At 43.4% G+C, this 18,888-nt stretch overlaps 1 protein-coding gene across 1 annotated transcript in view; it reads right to left on the reverse strand.

Annotated features, from left to right (window-relative positions):
- Positions 1 to 9,932: 9,932 nt before the first annotated feature.
- The window catches only part of ANTXR2 (ANTXR cell adhesion molecule 2), a 103,955-nt gene continuing 94,999 nt past the window's right edge, over positions 9,933 to 18,888 (reverse strand). Inside the window, exon 17 of the mRNA XM_088531655.1 lies at positions 9,933 to 11,812. Coding sequence (XP_088387781.1) covers positions 11,774 to 11,812 — 39 coding nt within the window. The 3' untranslated portion in view covers positions 9,933 to 11,773. The remainder of the gene's footprint in view (positions 11,813 to 18,888) is intronic.

Below are 18,888 nucleotides of genomic sequence, written 5' to 3' on the forward strand. Positions count from 1 at the left end.
TGTGGTTATCCCTTCCTGTTTATTCCTAAGGAAAGCATGAGAGCTTAGTCATTCCCTTAGGGCTTTTGTTGGAAGTGACTGACTTTAAAAAGCCCCGAAATGTTGGTAACATCACACACAGTTTTAGGCAAAAATCACCCCATGCTCTAGGCAAAGTTTGCATTAGCAAATCCAACTGATGATAGCAAGAAATTAGATGATAACTAATAAAAATGAATATGGAGAAAAAAGAAAATAAAGGAATGTATGATTTACTGTTGGATCTATTGTGTATATAACCAGAGCTAGTGAAAATAGTAAGATACGGTTTCATTCTTGGTGCTGATTTCAGTATCCTTGGGGAGCATCCATTTTGCTGACCTTCAGATAAACCCTTTAAGAAAACCATTTTAAGAAACCTTAAGAAAACCATTTTCCTGGGAGGAAACAGCTCCCTTTGGTGGGGAATGCACCGTGAGCCTTGATCTGGGACACAAGGCTTCCAGCTAATACCAGGGATGAAGAAATGCTGAAGTTGCAGGGTTATTGCATTTGGAAATGTTAGCATGAGGAAGAGCAGCAGCTTGACTTCCAAGTAACAGTGCTGCTCCTGCATTAGAGATGAGAGCCTTTCGTGGGTTTTTGGGTTAACATATGGCAGATCACACCCCGCAGAAGAAATTGCGCTCCCCAGCTCCTGCTCTGAGGCGCTTGTGGATGTAGGAGGATTATAATGACCTGCTTGGCAGCACGGGAAGTGAATGGGAAGCCCGTGACTCGGAACATGGGAACTCTTAAGCCCTTGATGGAAACTCCAGTGAGCTCATTTGGAAAATTAAAAATCAGGAGGCTTATTTAACAAGGAAGCTGTAAACATTAGAGGTTTATTTGACCAAAAGTGTATTTCAAGGCCATTTTAGGCACCTGTGTTTGGTAGCAACCTGTCTCTGCTGGAAGTTACTGTTTGAGGCAACCAAATATACAGAGGCATCTGAAGTGTCTCCCTCCTACATATACTCCATCCCGTTCGTAACAGCAGAGGCATCTTAGCTTGGCCAAAGTCTGTCAGGATTCATTTCCTATTTATAGACTCAGAAATGAGGTCCCCAAGGATGACTAGGAGGTGCTGCAAGTATTTCCTCTTTTGGTATACCTATTTCTTATCCTCCAGAAATCACACAAGGGAAACAGCAGTATGTAGAGATACTAGATACCAAGATACTAGTGTTAGCCACAACTAGCCTCAGCCATGTAATTCCATGTAATTCACGGCATCCCGCAGCTAAGCTGCATCTCAGTTTCTTTTGCTCCAGGCTGCTTTTTGCTGCATGTAGTCACATGACCATAGGTTGTGCCAACACTCAGAATATGTCTCAGTGGCAGGAAAGTATGACATTCCTCACCAGCTATTGCATCTAATGTATTGCAGGGATGGTCAGTGCCAACATTTTTTCTCCTTGGCAAGAAGAGCCCAAAGGCGGAGGAGATTTGTTAGGCACTTAGGAAACCCCTCCCAGCCTGCCGACCGTCCAGGCTGCACGGGCTGGAGCTCAACGTCAGACTGTTCCTGCTCCGGTACCCTCATCCATCTCTCGCAGCCGACCCTTCCTCTGGCAAGCCCCTTAGGCAGGGCTGCAGGAAGGGTGCTAGGAAACCAGTCCCCTGCATCAGATGTTGGTCACTCTCTGTGGGGCAGAACTGGTCCCACTCCTGAGCGCTGTGGAGCTCAGAGAGAGCGATTTTCCAGGGCTCAGCATCAACTCGCTGTGAGCTGATGTCCATGATAAAGTCCCCTTATTTCCAAGTTGCAGCATTAAGCTTTGGTCAAAAGCTTCTGGCAATCCTGTCTGAAGTGTTTTTTTGGCTTTGGTTTTGTTTTGTTTGCTTGTTTTTTAATATAAACACCAACTAACAGATAGCATCGTCCCCAGCAAGAAACCCTGGTACTGGTGGGGCCTCTGCGTGTATCTGAACTTCACATAGTGCCACTGGAAAACCCTGGCAGAAAGCTAAGGTTTCCATGATAGCAGGCAGAATAGTATACACAGGCAGAGAGGCAGATTTGTCTTCAGACCTGAAGTCAAGTCCCAAATCCACAGTTGCTTCTTCTCTGCAGAGGTTGATTTGATTTGGGACTGTCCACTCTGTGCTGCATTTAAAGCAGAATGGGAGAAAAGATGCATTTCTGATAGAGTGTGGGAGGTTTTGAATTGTTCTAGCCTTAAAACCAGTTTTTCATAGGTGTAATTGCATGAAAAAATATTTTCTTTTGTCAAACTGGTGTGTCCTCGCCTATTTATGTTGCCCTTGATGTTCTGTTTTTATCTCCCAACTTGATGACTCGGAATTTGTCACTGTATTTGTAACTATGCCCATGCGCCAAGTCTCCTGCTGCTGCAGGACACACGCTGAATATCCCTGGAAGCCGAAGGAGTTAAACTGCTTTCAAATTGGCCTATTCATGCTAATAAAGTGCCTTGGAACTGCTCCAGCAAGCAGACACCTGGGTATTATTCTAGTGTCTGACACCTCTAGAGAACCAGAGCCTTGATGAGCTTTATGGACTAACAGAAATCTTGGAAGAGATTGGAGGCTTTCCATAGAAAATGGATTTTCAGGGCCGGCTGAAGGACATGACGTTCAAGATCATTGCTTTAAAATAATTTCAGCTGTGGTTAATGTGAAGCAAAGAAGAAAAGAAAACCCCAGACAGTGAAAGGATAATTAATTCTGAGTTTGAGCTGCAATTTGAAAGGGCTATATTGTGAAGTGACCCTTTACCAACTTATCTCTGAAGCGGCTCTTCTCGTAAAACCCTCTTACATAGGAAGCGAGGCGTTGTTTTACTTTTACACCGTATGTTTGTTCTCCGCCAGCGTTATGGAGTGACCTTGGATTCAACCCTTTCCTCCAAGAGGTACCTGTCCCGGAGGGGCGGTGCAGAGACCCTGCGCTGCGTCCCCAGCGCGCCCTCGCTCGGAGCCCAGCTCGGTGGCCGCAGGGCAGCGCGGACACCTCGGGCCGTAAAGCTTCCATTCTCTAAGGCAGCTTTTTCCCTCTGTGTGAACTTGGGTCAACAGAAAACACTCTCTGGCTCTGTCCTTGTCTACCTCAGGCATCTCCTCCCATTGCCAGTTGCCCTTACAGTACATTTCTCCAGAAGCTTAGAGGTATTTTTTACAAGGACAGGTTCCAGTGACTAAAGGCTGTTCTTAATACGCTGTTTATTACTGGGTAATTCTACTGTAATTTAAAAAAAAAAAAACACTATATTTCTGGCCTACTAATTCTTCCTCAGCCTATGTGGGCTCAAAATAAAAAGCACTGAGGCCAGAGCTCTAATAAGATTCTCATTTTGGACATGGCATTAGTACAATAATGCATCTCACACTGTTGTTTCCTAATTTGCCTAATCGAATAAGAGGAGATCAAGCATTACATAGCCCTGCCTCCCCATTCCAACCAGGTAACACTGAACCCATCACTTTTGTAGTTCAGTTAATTCTGCCCACACAGGTTGGCTAAACTACGTAATTTAATCAGCATTTCACAGTTCAGTCGTCGATGGCTACAATATATTTGGGGTGTGGATAATGTCCTGTGCAGCTGTCCTAAGTACTGAGGAATTGTGGAGTGGATGGTTAACATGGAGAGCGGTTGGCTAAAGGCCACCTGCGATGGTGTGTTAAGTGCCCACTGTGGAGTCAAGAGGTCCTCATGGTACATGGTCTTTGCTTTAGCTTCTAACTACCTTGTAAATCAAATACTGTGCTGTGGCGTTGCAGTCGGACCAGATGTTTGAGGGTGCCCTCAGTGCTGTCAGAAGCTTGTCTAGAGCAAGAAGGTACCTCGCTCTGCTGCTCTTTCAGGCAGCCAGGACCGCTTGGTACTTGGTTTCTGTAGTCTCTAGTAATTTTTGTGCAAGTGGCTTTGTCAAGGGGAAAACATTCTGTAGTTGATACCAGTTTCCTAAGTAGAATCGATAGACAGGAAGCGTATTTCAAGTACATGTGTTTCTCTGCCAGTGTCTTAGAAAGAGCCTGGCATGGAAAAGTTGCTGCTTCTTTCCTTCCTGCTATTATGGAAGGCTCTATTCTAGGAGCACCCAGAATAGCTGTCAGAACTGGTGCTGTCCATAGGTGGTCACCAGGACATTCCCTCACAGCAGGCTGTTGGGAAGGAAAACACATTTTTCACATTTTCAAAGAGAGCTGAGATCCTACAGCGCATCTGAACAGTTTGTGCCAAGGCCTTTCCCTTTCTGATCTGTGGTTTTCTCAGAGAGGCCTCTCCTGCTGCCTAGGGAGCATTGGAGGTAGCTGAGCACTTTGCCCAGTTTGATCCACTATAGGAATCAAAAAGTAATTCTGCTTACATATGAAAAAATTGATATCCCTCTCTTGACTCTAGAGCAAGACCGACTACTTGAAAAGAAGCTGCAGTGCTTCATTGAAAATACTCTTCCCCTACAAAAGGCAATGAGGAATCTTTTGGGACTAATGAGGAATCAATTTGGGACTAAATTTGGTAAAGGAAAACCAGCTAATGGGGCTGGGTTAGGGGCTTTGTTGTAACTAGTGGTTTGGGGGCAGCATTCCAGTGTTTGGGACGTGAGCTAAGAATAAATAAATGAAAAAATAAAGTCTTCGTTCTGCTTCCCAGGAGATGTACCCCCAGGTTTCGCTATCTTGTAGAGCACATCTCTCAATGGGGCTGTTTCGCAGCTGGACTCGCCCGTGAGGCAGTCGGAGCAGGTGCTACAAGCGCGCGGCGCTTCTCAGTTTATCGGGTAGACTCGTCTCTAGCGTTTAGTCCAAAGAACTCAATGGAAGGCAGCAGCTACAGGCAGACGGAACCAGCTGAGAGCAATCCTATGGATTCCAGTTTGGAAAAATAAGCTTATTTACAAAATGAGGCAGAACAAGCAAATGAAAAAATAAGTGTGAATTAAATAATATGGCTTTGGTGCAAACATGTAGATCAACTGTTTGCTTTTCCATAGGATACAGAGCCATCCCTGTAACACAGTAAGAATCATTGTAAGTTTACTGCCAAAAAAAAAAAAACAACACTGACTATAGGCACTTTCTCATATCTGAAGTCCCTCATTATATTAAAAAAATTATTGCAGCAGAAAATTTGCAAGTGCATCACAGGACCCATTTGTAGTGTTAAACAGATGGCATCTACACAAGACCCAAAAATATATAACAATTTTAATTGAGCCAATGCAAAACAGATTTTTGAAATAAAATAGTACATGCCAGGTCTAATAAGGCTCTTACTAGGAATTTTGACATAAAATAATTTTATAACAGCACAAGAGATATTTGGGAGATAGTCATTAGTAATTGTAACATTTACTTCACTTGCCTAAGCTCCTAAATTCTGGATGAGTACATTTCTACCATCTTTATCTTTTCTTCTCTTGATGTAATTCTTCTACATCACTTTGACATCTGCCTCTTGTCATTTTAATGCTGTCCCTTTCAAAGTCAGCTCCTTGGGTTGGATCCTTTTCTTACTCCTGAAGACGGGGCAAATCTTACCCTCCCTCTCTGACAGGACCGTTGGAGATCGCTCTGACTGGTCCTCTTTCATGAAAGGAAATATTTGTATCTTTTAACACTTGTAGCTTCTACAGCAAGTTACCCCATTATTTATTCCCTCATCTCAGTCAGGATACGGTTTATTTAAATCAAGTTACTGTTAACATTGCATCCCTTCTCCCAACACTTGGTGTTTTCTCTTGGTAGATCCTCTCAGCCTTGGTAGGCTTTCCAAGCCAGTGTCTGTAGCTTGGAGAAGAGTCAGCAGTACTCTTCCAAGAGTCATTCTCTGAATTTGCTCCCAAGATATAGGCACGTGCTTGCCACTATTCAGAGAGGAAAAGTAATGAATCCTTAACTTTATACACATGCTTAAATCCCAGTGGTGTGAGTGGACCTTTAGCCTATACATCAATGACATGCGCATGTGAACAGGATAAAGGTATCTTCAGGAGCTTGGGCCACCGGACCACATAGGTCCTGCCCATGAACCTCACTGGATGGTATGTGCAAAACCAATAGTCAGTGTCTAGGTCTAACTAGGACATCACGCTCTCAGCATCTCTTTGGCAGTTTAACTGTCTGAACTTGCACTTGGCCAATGGTATTGGCCATTCCCAGGACCATGACTTCTGTGCCAGTTTTTCTTCCATAGCAAATCATCCCAGGGCATCCTTAAAACTTGCCAGGAGATGGGACACATCGCAGCAACTGAGAGGCACGAGCAGGAGGTGTTGGAATCAGCCGTCTCTCCTCCCTACACTGTCACCTTCAGTCTCCAAATTTCTCTTTAGAGGCTCCCTCACGAGTGAGAAGTTTGAGCAAGCTAAAATCTAAAGGCAGATGGTGACGGCACCTTCACTGCTTCCCAATGAGCTAGAAAAAAAAACTGTTCTATAGAAGCCCAGTGTTATTTTAGTCAGGAGGCAGCAGTCAATAATTGCTGGATAAAATGCAGACTTTGCCCACCTGGAAAGAGCTTGTTGATAGAGCTCTATTTCTTTCTGTTTCTTCCTGGCACTCTTACTTGTCCTGAAATATAGGTCCTAAAAAGAGAGGAAGTTTTTCCCCAGCCGAAAGACAGGTTTTGGCTAAAATGACAGACACAGACTCCTTTAGTCCTTTTCTGCATTGAGGGTGGAAGTACTGAAGGTAGCATCTACCCTACTTGGGGCTTTAACCTTTTTTGTTTTCTTTATACATCAAACTGATTTGCATTGTAAGGACGTGTTTAAAAGCGCAAGCAGTGAGCGGCGCAGCCTAATGTCACCACTAATTCTGTGGAGACGGGAGAACCCTGTATTTGTGGTCCGTCGAAATTGCGAGGAAGGGACGTGCAGGTAGACGGCTCGCATGAGGCGCCGCTTACAGAGCGGGTTAAAAGCAGCGCTGCCTTCTGCTTTGAAAGACCCCGAATAGTGAGGGTCACATCAGCAGCACAGGCCCATTCGAAGGCTTTAGCAGCATGTCGTTACCTAAACTAGCGTCTCTGTGTAAAATAGAGAGTTGTGATGTTGCATTAAGGACGATTAGGAGAAATGCGGCACGGTGATTTCCTGGAGGAAAAATAGCAGCGGGAATCTGTAGCAGTCCGGCTGGCTTTTCATGCTGGATTTGTACCTCGGAATGAGCCTGCATTGTGGCACTTGAGAAAATTCCCTTACCTTTCACCTTACAGAGATCAGCCCGACCTGTCTCATGCTGTTTGAGCCCAACAGATTAATGTTTGATGAAAGCGGTAGGTCTAGTTAAATTAAAAACTCACTGAAGATGAGTGCTTAAAAAAATTCATTTTCGTTTTGTTTTTTGTTAACTCTAGTGAATTAGATCCTCCTATTATCAAAATATATGAAATAAAACAATCTTGCCTGGTTTGGGATGTTCTGTTGCTCACAATGCCCTTTCCCATTGATTTAAATCCCATTTCCTCTCAATCACGACTGAAGCTCCTCAAGGACTGGCTCGCGATGTTTCTGCATGTTCTGCACATTGCTCGTTAGGGGAAAAAACAACAACAAAAAGATATTTCCCCGGTGTACTTTTCGTCTTGGTGACAGTCTTGTATGCGACGGGGTAGATTGTGTTCTCTCATGATGAGCAGGTGAAAGGAGTGCGGGTGAATCTCTGAGCACGGCGAGCGGATTGCAGCACGCGGCTGCGTGTCACCCCGAGCCCCGCGTGCCTGAGCGCCGGGCAGCTTTGCATTCTCCCAGCACTTCAGGTTTGCTGGGCTCCATTGCGCCGTGTCTGCAGCAGGTTTCAGCGTAGCTGGTAGCGCCGGTGTAGGAATCCATTTAGGCTTCATTTTGGGGACCCCATAATTTTTTGGCCTCATGTCGCACGTCCGCAGCAGGCTGCCAGCACGCTGAGTTTGCGACCAAAGCGTGCGCCGCTTCCGAAGCTCGTGCTGAGGCAGAGCTTGTCATTCTGCTATATAGAAAGCAAATGAATGCTTCAGTGCCTGTGCAATATGAGGCACTTACAGGTTGGTCAAATAGCATACAGCTCCATATAAATTACTCTTATTTTCTTCTCTCCAGCCATTTTTCAAATTTTAAAATTACCGGGCAGCAGATTTTTTTCGGCTTGTTCTTTTCTTTGTTTTGTACTAACCTTGCTGTTTACAACGTAAAATAACCAAGTTGGTTCTGTCTTTGAAGGAAAAGTACATGTTTTATACACCATGTTCTCCTTAGAAACCCAAACATGCAAAGTAGTGATTAAAGCCTGCAAACCATAGTGTGACATACGTGGAAAATGGGATGTATTTTTAGTGCTCGCCTTTGAACGACAGTCTCGTGCTCTGCTTACTGGGGCACTCGTGCCTAACCACTCATTTGACACAGAAAGGAAACCCAGGCAGAGCAAGTGTTCCTGGAAAACGGGGTTTCTTCTTGAGAGGGAAACTCTAATTTACACTCTTTCTCCCAAAATTCTGTGAGATTTCTCCTCTGATCAGGTGACTTCGATCCAGCCAACACGTAAAGGATCATGGTACCTAATGCTTATAGATGTGCTGTCATCTGTATTTGGATTTTTTTAGACTCAGAAATAAGAATAATAATACTGAAATAACATCAGGTATCTTCTTAAAGAGCCCTTGCAAACTGTGAGGTTTTTTTCCATACTGCTACGGAGGAAATTTTCTAGATCTCTCTTTTTATTCGTTTATTTTTTCGAGACACTACTGCTTTTGTTATCCAGGGTAAAACAGGTATAAAAACAGTATCAGTATATCTTGTCTTACCAGAAGGAGACATGTAAGGTTTTTAATTTAAATAGTGCAAGAGTCATGCTATTTAAACCCACTGATTCTATTTTTCTCAAGTATTTTAAGCTCTTTTGCCAAATAATTCTTAATTTGTGTCATTGTGAATCAGCGAATTTTAAACTATTATTACCCTATGCCTCTTGCCCCCCAAATTATTTATGACAGATATTCCACATTGTACATTAATGAAAATCTTAGGGTGTTGTCTTCCACTAAATGAAAAGTGCAACATACTGTAATATCATGCCAATTAGAAGGGGAAATCAGTGTAGAAATAACGTTTTTGCTTGGTATCAGCCACTCCAGGAAAGATTGCACATTCCACAGGGTTTTCGATGGATACGGGTAGACAGCTATAGAGAGCAGAAGATTATTAGGGAATTTGTATTTCTCTGGCTATACTTACTACAAATATTCTTTGAGACATGGCAGATATATGTGAGGAAAAAGCCTTCTCTTCATCTGCATGTTTTTTCTATGTTATGCAACACGCTGCTTGAAATACTAGCTGACAATTTCACAGAAGGAAATGCAGCTTTACATTAAAAAGGGAGGAAAAAAAAGTCAAACAGAAGAGGGTTTATTTTAGCTTGGTGTCTGAGGAGTGTAGTATTTTTGCCTGTCCTGCTCCGTATCCCAAGGAGCGGTACGGAAGAGCACTTGGGTCTTTGCAACCCTCCTTAGTGTTTGGGTCTCCATCTTACGCTAAGCTGGGCAATACCCGAGCTTTGAAATAACCCAAAGCTGTGCTGGTGGTTGGTCTGCATGAATAAAATCAGCCTTTAGTACACACATGCTTGAAAGCCCTCCAAACCAAAGGCCAACGGTAGCAAAGCTGGAATTAGGCTGCATGTAATAGCGATCTCTTTGGGCACTTTGTTGTTCCATTTCCATTCCTAATGCTCCGTATTGTACGTACCAGCAAGTCTGAGGCATTTTTAGTAATTGTGGAAGAGCCGGGAGGCCCTGAGTTAGGCAGTGGCATGCTTTCTTGGCATACCACGTGAGGCTATGAGAAGGTGGTTTGCTGTGCAAAGCTGGGAGCGAGGGAGACAGCGGAGCTGGAAAAATTAAGGTCTAACGTCTGAAGCAGATGCAGCGGGGAAGGATGAAGAAGAAAAGATCACAGAAACTTAGGTAATTGTTTTATTTGTAGTCTAGTGTGCACACAAGGTTGTTGATGATGAGGCAACCAGTGGCATAAATAAACTCAAGCGAAAGATGTAAGCGAGTGGATATATGTAAAGGCTTCTTTGGGCAGTGCCACGAATTTGGACATCGACCAAAAGAATTATTTATGTCCCTTGCGATTTCAACGTAGAGCACAAAGGAGATAATTAGACCAGGACGCTTCGCATTGCTCTTTCCATCTTGCACACATTCGTGCCCACCAAATGTGAAATGTTCGCCTTTTCCCCTCAAATGTGATGGTTGTTGAACTTATTTTTAGTGTCATTTGATAAGCCTCCCTGCTCGCAGAGAGACATCCCACTGACCCAGCCACTGGTCATTGTCTATACCAGTTCCCATCAAAGCAGGCGCGCTTTGTCAGGTTTCGACTCGAATATCCATTTTGCATCTGAAGTACAGTATCGAAAGTGACTGGATCATTTGAGCCTTTTTCTTCAGCTGCTCCCTCCTTCCTCCCCCACAGTGTTTCCGCTCACGCTAACATAATTTGGCATCGTCGACGTGACACGACACTGGTTTTTCTAAAAAATTATAATACATACATTGTCAATGTTTTGTGATGGCCGGCGCTCCCGTAAATTTAATTTCTAAATTGATGGAAGAAGGTCTTTTTCCACTGCTGAATCTCAACCAATGCTCAGTGCCCCCTCGAAAACCGAGTAATGCACATACAGTAATAGGTCATTCAATGTCAAAAGGCATAAAAAAGATGAGCAAAATCTTCACAGGCTGCTGCTTGCTGTTGCCTTTAATTATATTAATTAAACTTTGAAATTCTCATGCAAAGAGAGTTGCTGGCTTGTGACGCTGAAGAGCCCTTGGAGATTTAGGGGGGAAAAAAACCCTGAGATACCAGCTTAGTGGCTACTGCTTTTTTTAATCTAAAAAAAATAGTACATAAGCCTACTACTGCTAGGTATGTTTACAGCTGATGATGTTTTATGCGCTACTGAACTTTGAATGCAGGAAAGGGGAAAAAACCACCAGCCACAATGTCAAGGTCTTGAAGCATCAGTCCCTCAAACTCCGCTCAAGATCTCTGGTTACAGGCTGTCTTCCTGTGGAATAACGCTCTATTAATTTTCTTCCTGTCCCGAGTGCATAATGAAAGAAAGGTGTCTTCAAAAACTAAAGGGCAAAGTCTTGCTTACTACCAATACCTTGAGGCACCGTGTCTACATTTTGTCATGCGTGTGCACTTTTCAGTGTTAGAATGACAAGATTTCCAGTCAGAAGGTTCCCGTAAGGCACGATGCGATGGGAGACTCAGAAGGATTTTGTGATCTGACATCGCTGTAAGGCAGTGAACTCTTGCATTTGCTTAGCCTGGTGGGAATTTTTATCCTTCGCCTATGGCTAATAGTCCCTATTTAAATAACACGTGCCATCTTTGCATCTGAGAAACTCTGCATCGCCGCTAAAAGCACATTGCGTCCTGAGAATCTGTAGTCCTTAAAAAATAATACAAAAAAATTAAAATTAGCCTCTTTGGTTGTCTGCTTCCTTCCTCGCACATGCGTACTGTGTGTTCTACAAAAGCGCTGGCATGCAAGTCAATGCGTCTCTTGTTGTCACTGCTGCGAATCACAGGGCATTAACGTAATGTGGGAAAGGGCAAGAGCTTGGTACAGCTCTGCTGCCTCCTGCAAGAGGGGAATGGAGAAACCTTCAAAGCGCAGGCTTGGCGAGGATCCGAGCAATTCGCCGAGGTGCTCAGGTGTCTTTGGCTGGTTGAGAAGTGGCAGTGTGGCTGCATGTTCTCCTGGTATCCTCTGCTCCTCCTTTACTGAGATTGAACTCTGGTGAAGTTAATGCATCGGCCCTGAGTGGGGAAGAAAGAGAGAAGCTCTTAGTGCTGGGTGAAGCAAAAACACACAGTACAGTCTGCACAGTACAGTACAGTATTGTGGTACAGTGCAGATAAAGGTGGTTTTATTAGCAATAACTGGGGTTCTACATCTATAAAGTGCCTTTCTTATGTTCTTGAAATCCCTGTGCACCAAGAGGAAAAATGGCTTCCCTGGGGGTATCAGAGAACACCATTCTTCCAGAAGTGGGTCTAGATGAATTTTGACTGTTTTTAGCGTATCTGAGTGTGAAACAAATCTAGTAGTGAACACCATTGCCCCTTTTATTGATTTTTGGATAATCACTGAGTATATCCATTCTTTTGGGGCCTCCAAAGGTCCATTTTGGACCTCCAAAGATCCAGAAGGTTTGGACTTCTCCAAAGTCCTTGAAATATTGAGGAGATTCTGCAAATGCTTGTTACAGTTAGTGTCTTTGTTGAATGCTTTGTCTTGAAATTATTTCTTAATTACAAAGGCTTGCCGTTTGAGCAGGCTATGTAATACAAAATCATGGTCTGCATGGGCAGTAAGGAGGCCATAAATTGACTCACTCAGCATAGGGTGCCGTAGGGTACCGTGTACCGGAGTGGTAGCGCTGCCTCTATGACTCAGATCTCCACCTTCACCTATGGCAGCTGAGCCAGAACTCCCCTCGTCTTGAAGCACATTAACACTAGTATTTTCATAGTAGCCTGATGCATATATAAATATATGTGTATGTGGAAAGGAGCAGGAAAATTTTCAAAGGTGGGCAGGTGGATACATTTCACAGCGTTTAGAGGGATTTTGCTTGAAAGTTGTCTTTGTTAGCTGATGGTTTAAGTCTTTTCTAGGTGTAGATAGGAGGAAAGGACATGTGGGGTTTTTTATTATTTTTCCTCTCTGTTCTTTTTGCTTCCTACCTGAATACTTCTAATAAATTCTGTCATCCCTGAAGCAACTTAAAAGAGAATGTTAAAAGATGATGCCAAGCAAATTGTTTGGCGTAGATAGAAGTGCTTATGCTTTGAGTCCTTTTTCTTATTTTAAATATATGTGTTTGAGGGGCAATTAATGCTTTCTTATTGAAGTAAGAGATTATAGTACTATCAAAAGAAACTAAGCCTGAATTTTGTATTACCCTTGTACGTTCAGTTTGATGCACGTGTTCTAACAGTACTTGTGGAGGGATATTACCTACGGTGTTACTTGCTGTTACTATAGCAAGTCTCCGTAGGCACCTGCCTGTGACTGGGTGAAAGGAGCTGAGGTTGATAGGTCGAGTGCAGGTGGAAGGACGCGGGCAGGGCAGATCAAGGGCTCTGTTGCAGAATTCTCTTCTAAAGATCCTACCTCCTGGCAACTATCTATAATAAGCAGAAAAGGTGCTGAATACGTGTGCATGGAGTAATTGTAGTAACTTCTAGCTGCCACCCACCTGGATTATAACTGCGTAAGAAATGCAGAGAGAGAGAGCAGGAGAGCTAAGAGATCCCACTAAAGACAAAGCAGAAAGGCACGACACAGCTTTAGTTGCCTTTACGTTTGCTTTTCTGAAATGAATGTATCAAAATGAATTCTGTGGAAGAAGCAAAGCGTTTCTGGAGCATTTAAAAAAAAAAACAAACTATGCAACTCAAGCCCTGCTGACAGCAAAGCTCACATTAAACAACGGCAGCAAGGATGTTTCTATCCAAGTGTGATACCACTTACACAAAAACAAGACATCACAAAAACATTTGCAGAAAAGAGCTAACAAGAGAGTCCCAGGGTGTCTCAGATGATGCAATTAATATTGCAATTTCCCCTTCATTACAAAAGCTCTGCTTTGGTTCATAGCTTTCTCACAGTTCTTTAAACATAGTTACCAGGCCATGAATTCATATGAATTTAGACAAATTATTTGACTACTAATCATTCTGGTTTTCATTTAGAAGGCAGGTGAGTGGTCCAACATTTTAGTTGAGCTCTAGAATGATCACTCAAAGTAAAATCGGCTCTTCTAGACCTGACTGCAGCAAGTCAGTAAGCGCAATATGTTGCAGTGGGATGTTTTCTTAGCTGTTTTTAGCTCTTTCTGGAAATTGCGAAACTTTAAAATTTAAAAGTAATTTCTTTTTGAGTTACAGGAGACAGATTTTACTGAAATTAACAAAAATATACTGTTGCTCTGCCAGCTTCTAGAAATCATTCAGAGGTGGTTGGAAGAACCTGCTGTGATTTTTCTTCTACTTTAAGGCTTCATTGTGTTTTCTCTTCTGGTAGTTTAGATCAAGCACTTTTGACTAGAACATTTCCTCAAATTGCTTTCAAATAACGAAATATAATGAAGCAAATGAAATAAAATTAGATATATTGAATATATACGTATAAACATACACCCATATATACGTGTATGTTATGTATGCAGGGGAACTAGCACAAATGTAGTATTAGTTTTTGTGTTTCACAGACATGCCAGGAAAGAAAGGCAGTCAAGCAAAGCAGCCATGCAGGCAGAGCAGGCCCTGCCTCTCCTGTGCCCGAGGAAGTTGGCGCTAGAAGTGCAGAGGTTTAGTAGAAGGTGACTTCAACTCGAGGGACAACAACCCCACCTGAGCAGAAGGCTTCTTGGAAGCCGAGCTCCAAGTTAAATCCTGAAGGCTCGAGTCGGCTCGAGTTAGCAAGTGCATTTGATATACACTTGATATTTGGAGAGTTCTCTAATTTCTGTACCGGCAACTTTACTTTGATTAGTTTTGCTTATTTAGGGGGGGAAAAAAAAAGCATGCCAAGAGATTTCAAATGCAAACAAAGCCTCCCATATAATAAGCCATCTTTTGTGAACAATATGATGTTCACAGAAGACAGAGCTGAAATCAGGATGTTGGAAAACACACTGAAAGTGCTAATTAATCCGAAGGTCAGGAATGCTGTACTGTCATTTACATAACAGCAAATACTGCATGCCAGTGTAGCGAGGAACAGCTTTTGCGTATCAGTAATGGAAGGTGACAAGGTGTGTGGTTGCACAGTACCTACACATGAAGTGCACTAGCAGGAAGCATTAAAGCCAACGTAAAGGGCTCCGAAGTCTTATCACTCTCTTGCAATTGAGGACTTGCTGGACACACTTCTATTGGTATTATTTGTTAGTAAAAATAAGAAGGGCTTTTTATCAGCAGCTCTCTCCTCCTCTCCGTTTACCCCAGTTTGGGTCACATATGTAACCCTTTTCTAAATCCCCTCACTAGTAGGAGCCACGGGTGTCATTTTGCTCAGCAGGACACAGTGGGACATGGCATTCCAGTGGCGCCCCGAGGTTTATTTAGTGCTTATAAAGCACCATTAACTGGTGGATCTCAGAGCAACTAAGAAATAGGAGCTGCCAAAATTCCCTGTGATGTCCGTATTGGGTGTATTTATGTCTGTATAATGCCATATATACAAATGAGGTAATGTAAGTGAGATGTTAACCTGTCCACAGTATAGATGGGCAAACTGAAGTAGATAGATAGTAGACAGAAAACTAGTTTTCCATTCTGTTAAACATTAATTGTTCTGTACCAAGCCAGTGTGAACTGCAGTCCACATCGACTGGACACATCAGTCCAGTCACCACATCAGATGATTGTGTGTTGTAACCAACACTATCTTAGAGCAAGCTGGCTTGGGGCAAACCATTCTCAAGTGTGTAGGTTGCTTCCCTAAACTAACTCAAAGCTTCCTATATAGGGATATTTATTTCATCATTAAGATCAGCTCTTGGCAACAGAATATTACATTTCTTTCCAATTAATCAGAACTTTGCTAAAAGCACTGTTTTCTTTACTAGAAACAGTTTACTAAAAAATAGACTCATCAGGCTATTTTTGGCCTGCAGAATTAAAAGCATAGACGCTTGTCCTATGAAACTAATAAAAGTGATGAATTACCACCATTCTAGCAACATTACTGTGATCAGCCAGTTTGGGGGCCTAAAGTTACACTCACATCCTTGTCCTCAATTAAACAATCAATACAACCAATTTGTATCTGGATGTATCATGCCTTGTAAATCACTGGATCATAAACTTTAACACTACCAACATGTAGTCAGTATAAAATTGAACTAAATAGGGTTTTAGGGCTGGAGTAATTTGAAGCATGAGTTATGCAGGCATTCCATGATATTGGTAGTGGGATATTGGAGTTGTCTCAATGCCCCAGATTCAACAGGAAAAAAAAATAAAATTCTGAACTAACTGCTCAAAGATGTACTGCAGGTGCTACAGGAGAAGGATATGACAATCATTAAAAATGAAAGAAGAAAAGAGAGGCAGAGAGGGATATAGGGCTAAGGTTTCTACCCTTAGAAAGAATATTTTTAATGACACATGGAACTAATTTGTTACGTTGCTGAATATCTTACACAAGTTCTTTGTAACTTAGCGGGGCAATCAGAGTAAACTTGCTTGCTTTCAGAACAGTTTCAAAGGAAGTGGACACAGTAGACTGCAGGATAGGGCCTCATATGGCAATGCAAAAGAGAGATGCCTACTGAGATTGCCCCGTTCCTCCTGCAGTGTGATCTGCTGTGGAAATAGCTCAGCTGAAACAGAACATGTAGCGTTTTGGTGGTGGAAACCCTTTTGGACTGCGCCGTACTTGAAGCTTGGAACACATCTGTTGACATTGGCTAGACAGGTACGAAGAGTGTTTTAGTCTGCATGTGTGGACAAACACGCACTGCTTTCCAAAGCTCTGTAACGTAGCACTGGGCACTCCAGCGGCAGCCGTCACGGGTGGAGGAAACTTCACTGAGCTCCCTGCAGTGCTGCCTGCTCCCCACTGCCAAAGCTGGCCTGCCATGGTCAAAGCGTTAACAGGAATAGTCATAGTAACCAGTAAAACAGTAATATGACAAATACTAACAGTGTTTCCTGAGGGAAATTGTGTACTTTCGGTTTCAAGCTGCAAAGATGTACAGCCATCGCTTGCAGTATTCCTGAGTAATTCAGAAGGGACAGATGAAGCCCTCTGTAATGTCAAGGAATCTGGAGATGGAAGGGTCACAACATCCATCCACCCAGCTGGTGCTGGGCTCTCTCAAGTACTTCGTCACACAGGCAGGGCTTGTCCTTGCAGGTGACTTGTGTTAACATGCCGAGTAACTGTATAGCAAAGCATTCCCTGTCCACTGCTGAACTGCTTGGCATCCAACTTAGGGTAAGAACAACTGCATTTTCCAGAGTTGCATTTCCAGCTGTGCTTGTCTAGTGGTTGTCTCATTACTGTTGTAATTTCTTAAAAGATTGACTCACTGGGGGCTCAGAGGATCAAGATCCTCCACCGTTTGTCACTCACATATCTGCAGAAGTGAAAATTGTGCACTTGTACCTACAGAATCCCCATAAAAGAAGTGCCCTGTTGCGGTCTGTGTATTAATATGGCACACAGGAGCTCTGTGCTCTCCCATCCAGTCCATCAGTGCCCATGTAGCCACGAGGAAAGAGAAGATTTTGGAATGTCACTCCTAAATGAGTATTTAGCAGTGCCATTTACGCTGGCCCTGTCTTCACAATATTATCAGAGCAACTTTCATCTCTGCTGGCTTCATCCCTGTTAGTCCAGATTTGTCATCCTCCCGAAAGCTGTCTCCTTGCTACAACTCTCCCCCAGAGTCTGCTGAGACCACTGATGCGGTTCTGACGATCAGATGGGAATCTGGTTCACCTGATTTTATTTCTTGTGACTTTTATTTCTTGTTAACTTTCTTTTCCCTGTGGCCCATCCAGCAGTTTGCCTCTCTATAAAGGGTCAAGACTGAGACTGCCAGGTTCTTCCCAGCAGCCTTTCCCATATAGGCCTGGGCTGCAAAAGCCTTTTCTTTTTTGCTCTAATACAATGGAGCAGGTAATTTCCTGCTTTCCAAACCTCTTTACAATCATTAACTCCCAAAGCAGAGCTTACCAGACATAATAAACTCCTAGACATGCTCATGACCTGCAGACTAATTTGCAACGATGACAACAAAAGGACGTTTTAAAGGAGCAAAAATGGCAGTGATTCAGAGGAGGTGCTGAGATGACAGCGCTGGCAACACCTCCCTCCAAGTCTTGTAGCGATAGCTCAGTGGCAGTAGGTATTTCCGTGCTGGAAAACCCGCTGCAGAGCCTGCAGCAGCAGAGAGCAAGAGAGCGGCACGCACTGACACCGGTGCCCGTGCAGGGAGCCAACCCCGCTGTGCTGCAGCACCTGGGAATGGACATCACCCACCTTCCGTGGCTGTAGCCAGCGCATGAAGCACGTTAACCAGAGCGGGAGTCACCTCGCCCCATCTCCTGGGCATTCAGATTCTGCCAGCATCACCGTTCCTGTGCTTCTTCACTAGCTCCCCCGCACAGGAGGTATTTCACTGCTGTAACCGTTAGAATATTATGCTCTCCTCATAAATACCCACTGACAAGCTGGAGCATACAACTAAAGTTAAGTTTATATATGTATATCTTCTTAAAAATAAAGCTAGCTGATTTACATGTTTACTTTGGAGAGGGACTGCTAAGCACCCCTGTCCCGCACAGCACTAAGCAGCATTCAGGAGTTTGCACCGACACTGTAACTGTCTCCCTCCTTGTCCCTGACAAACCGGTAATCATTTGCCTCAGAGATCAAGGAAACTCAATTTGAGTTTCACTTTTTGGGTAATTTGTATTTACAGAAACCTATACTCTGTTGCCAAGCTCTTAGTGCTAAAACTTCATCTTTGCAGATGTGTGTTGCTACAAGCATGTTTATTTTATATAAAGCAAAACTATTGGAAGTTGTTAAAGAGTTTCCTCCTCTTGCACATGTTGCATTATTACCCACCAAAGACAACCCACAGCCTGTCTCCATGGCTGCGTGCTCTCCAGCTGCCCTCCTAATGCCCTGCATGGGGCAGCTAGGCAAGTTGCAAGTAGAAAGGTCCCACTCGGTGTCCATGAACCACGCTATGGCGCTACATTTTTAATACCTGGGAAAAGATGGCTAGGAGACTGCTAGGAGCATGATTTTTCACAGACCACATCGGCAGTGAATCTCTCCTAGGAATGATGGCGACCTGGCATCA

The sequence above is a fragment of the Tinamus guttatus genome, unplaced genomic scaffold (genome assembly GCF_059628265.1).
Source record: "Tinamus guttatus ecotype Peru unplaced genomic scaffold, ASM5962826v1 Tinamus_guttatus_pri_ptg000423l, whole genome shotgun sequence".
In the NCBI taxonomy this organism is placed as follows: Eukaryota; Metazoa; Chordata; class Aves; order Tinamiformes; family Tinamidae; genus Tinamus; species Tinamus guttatus.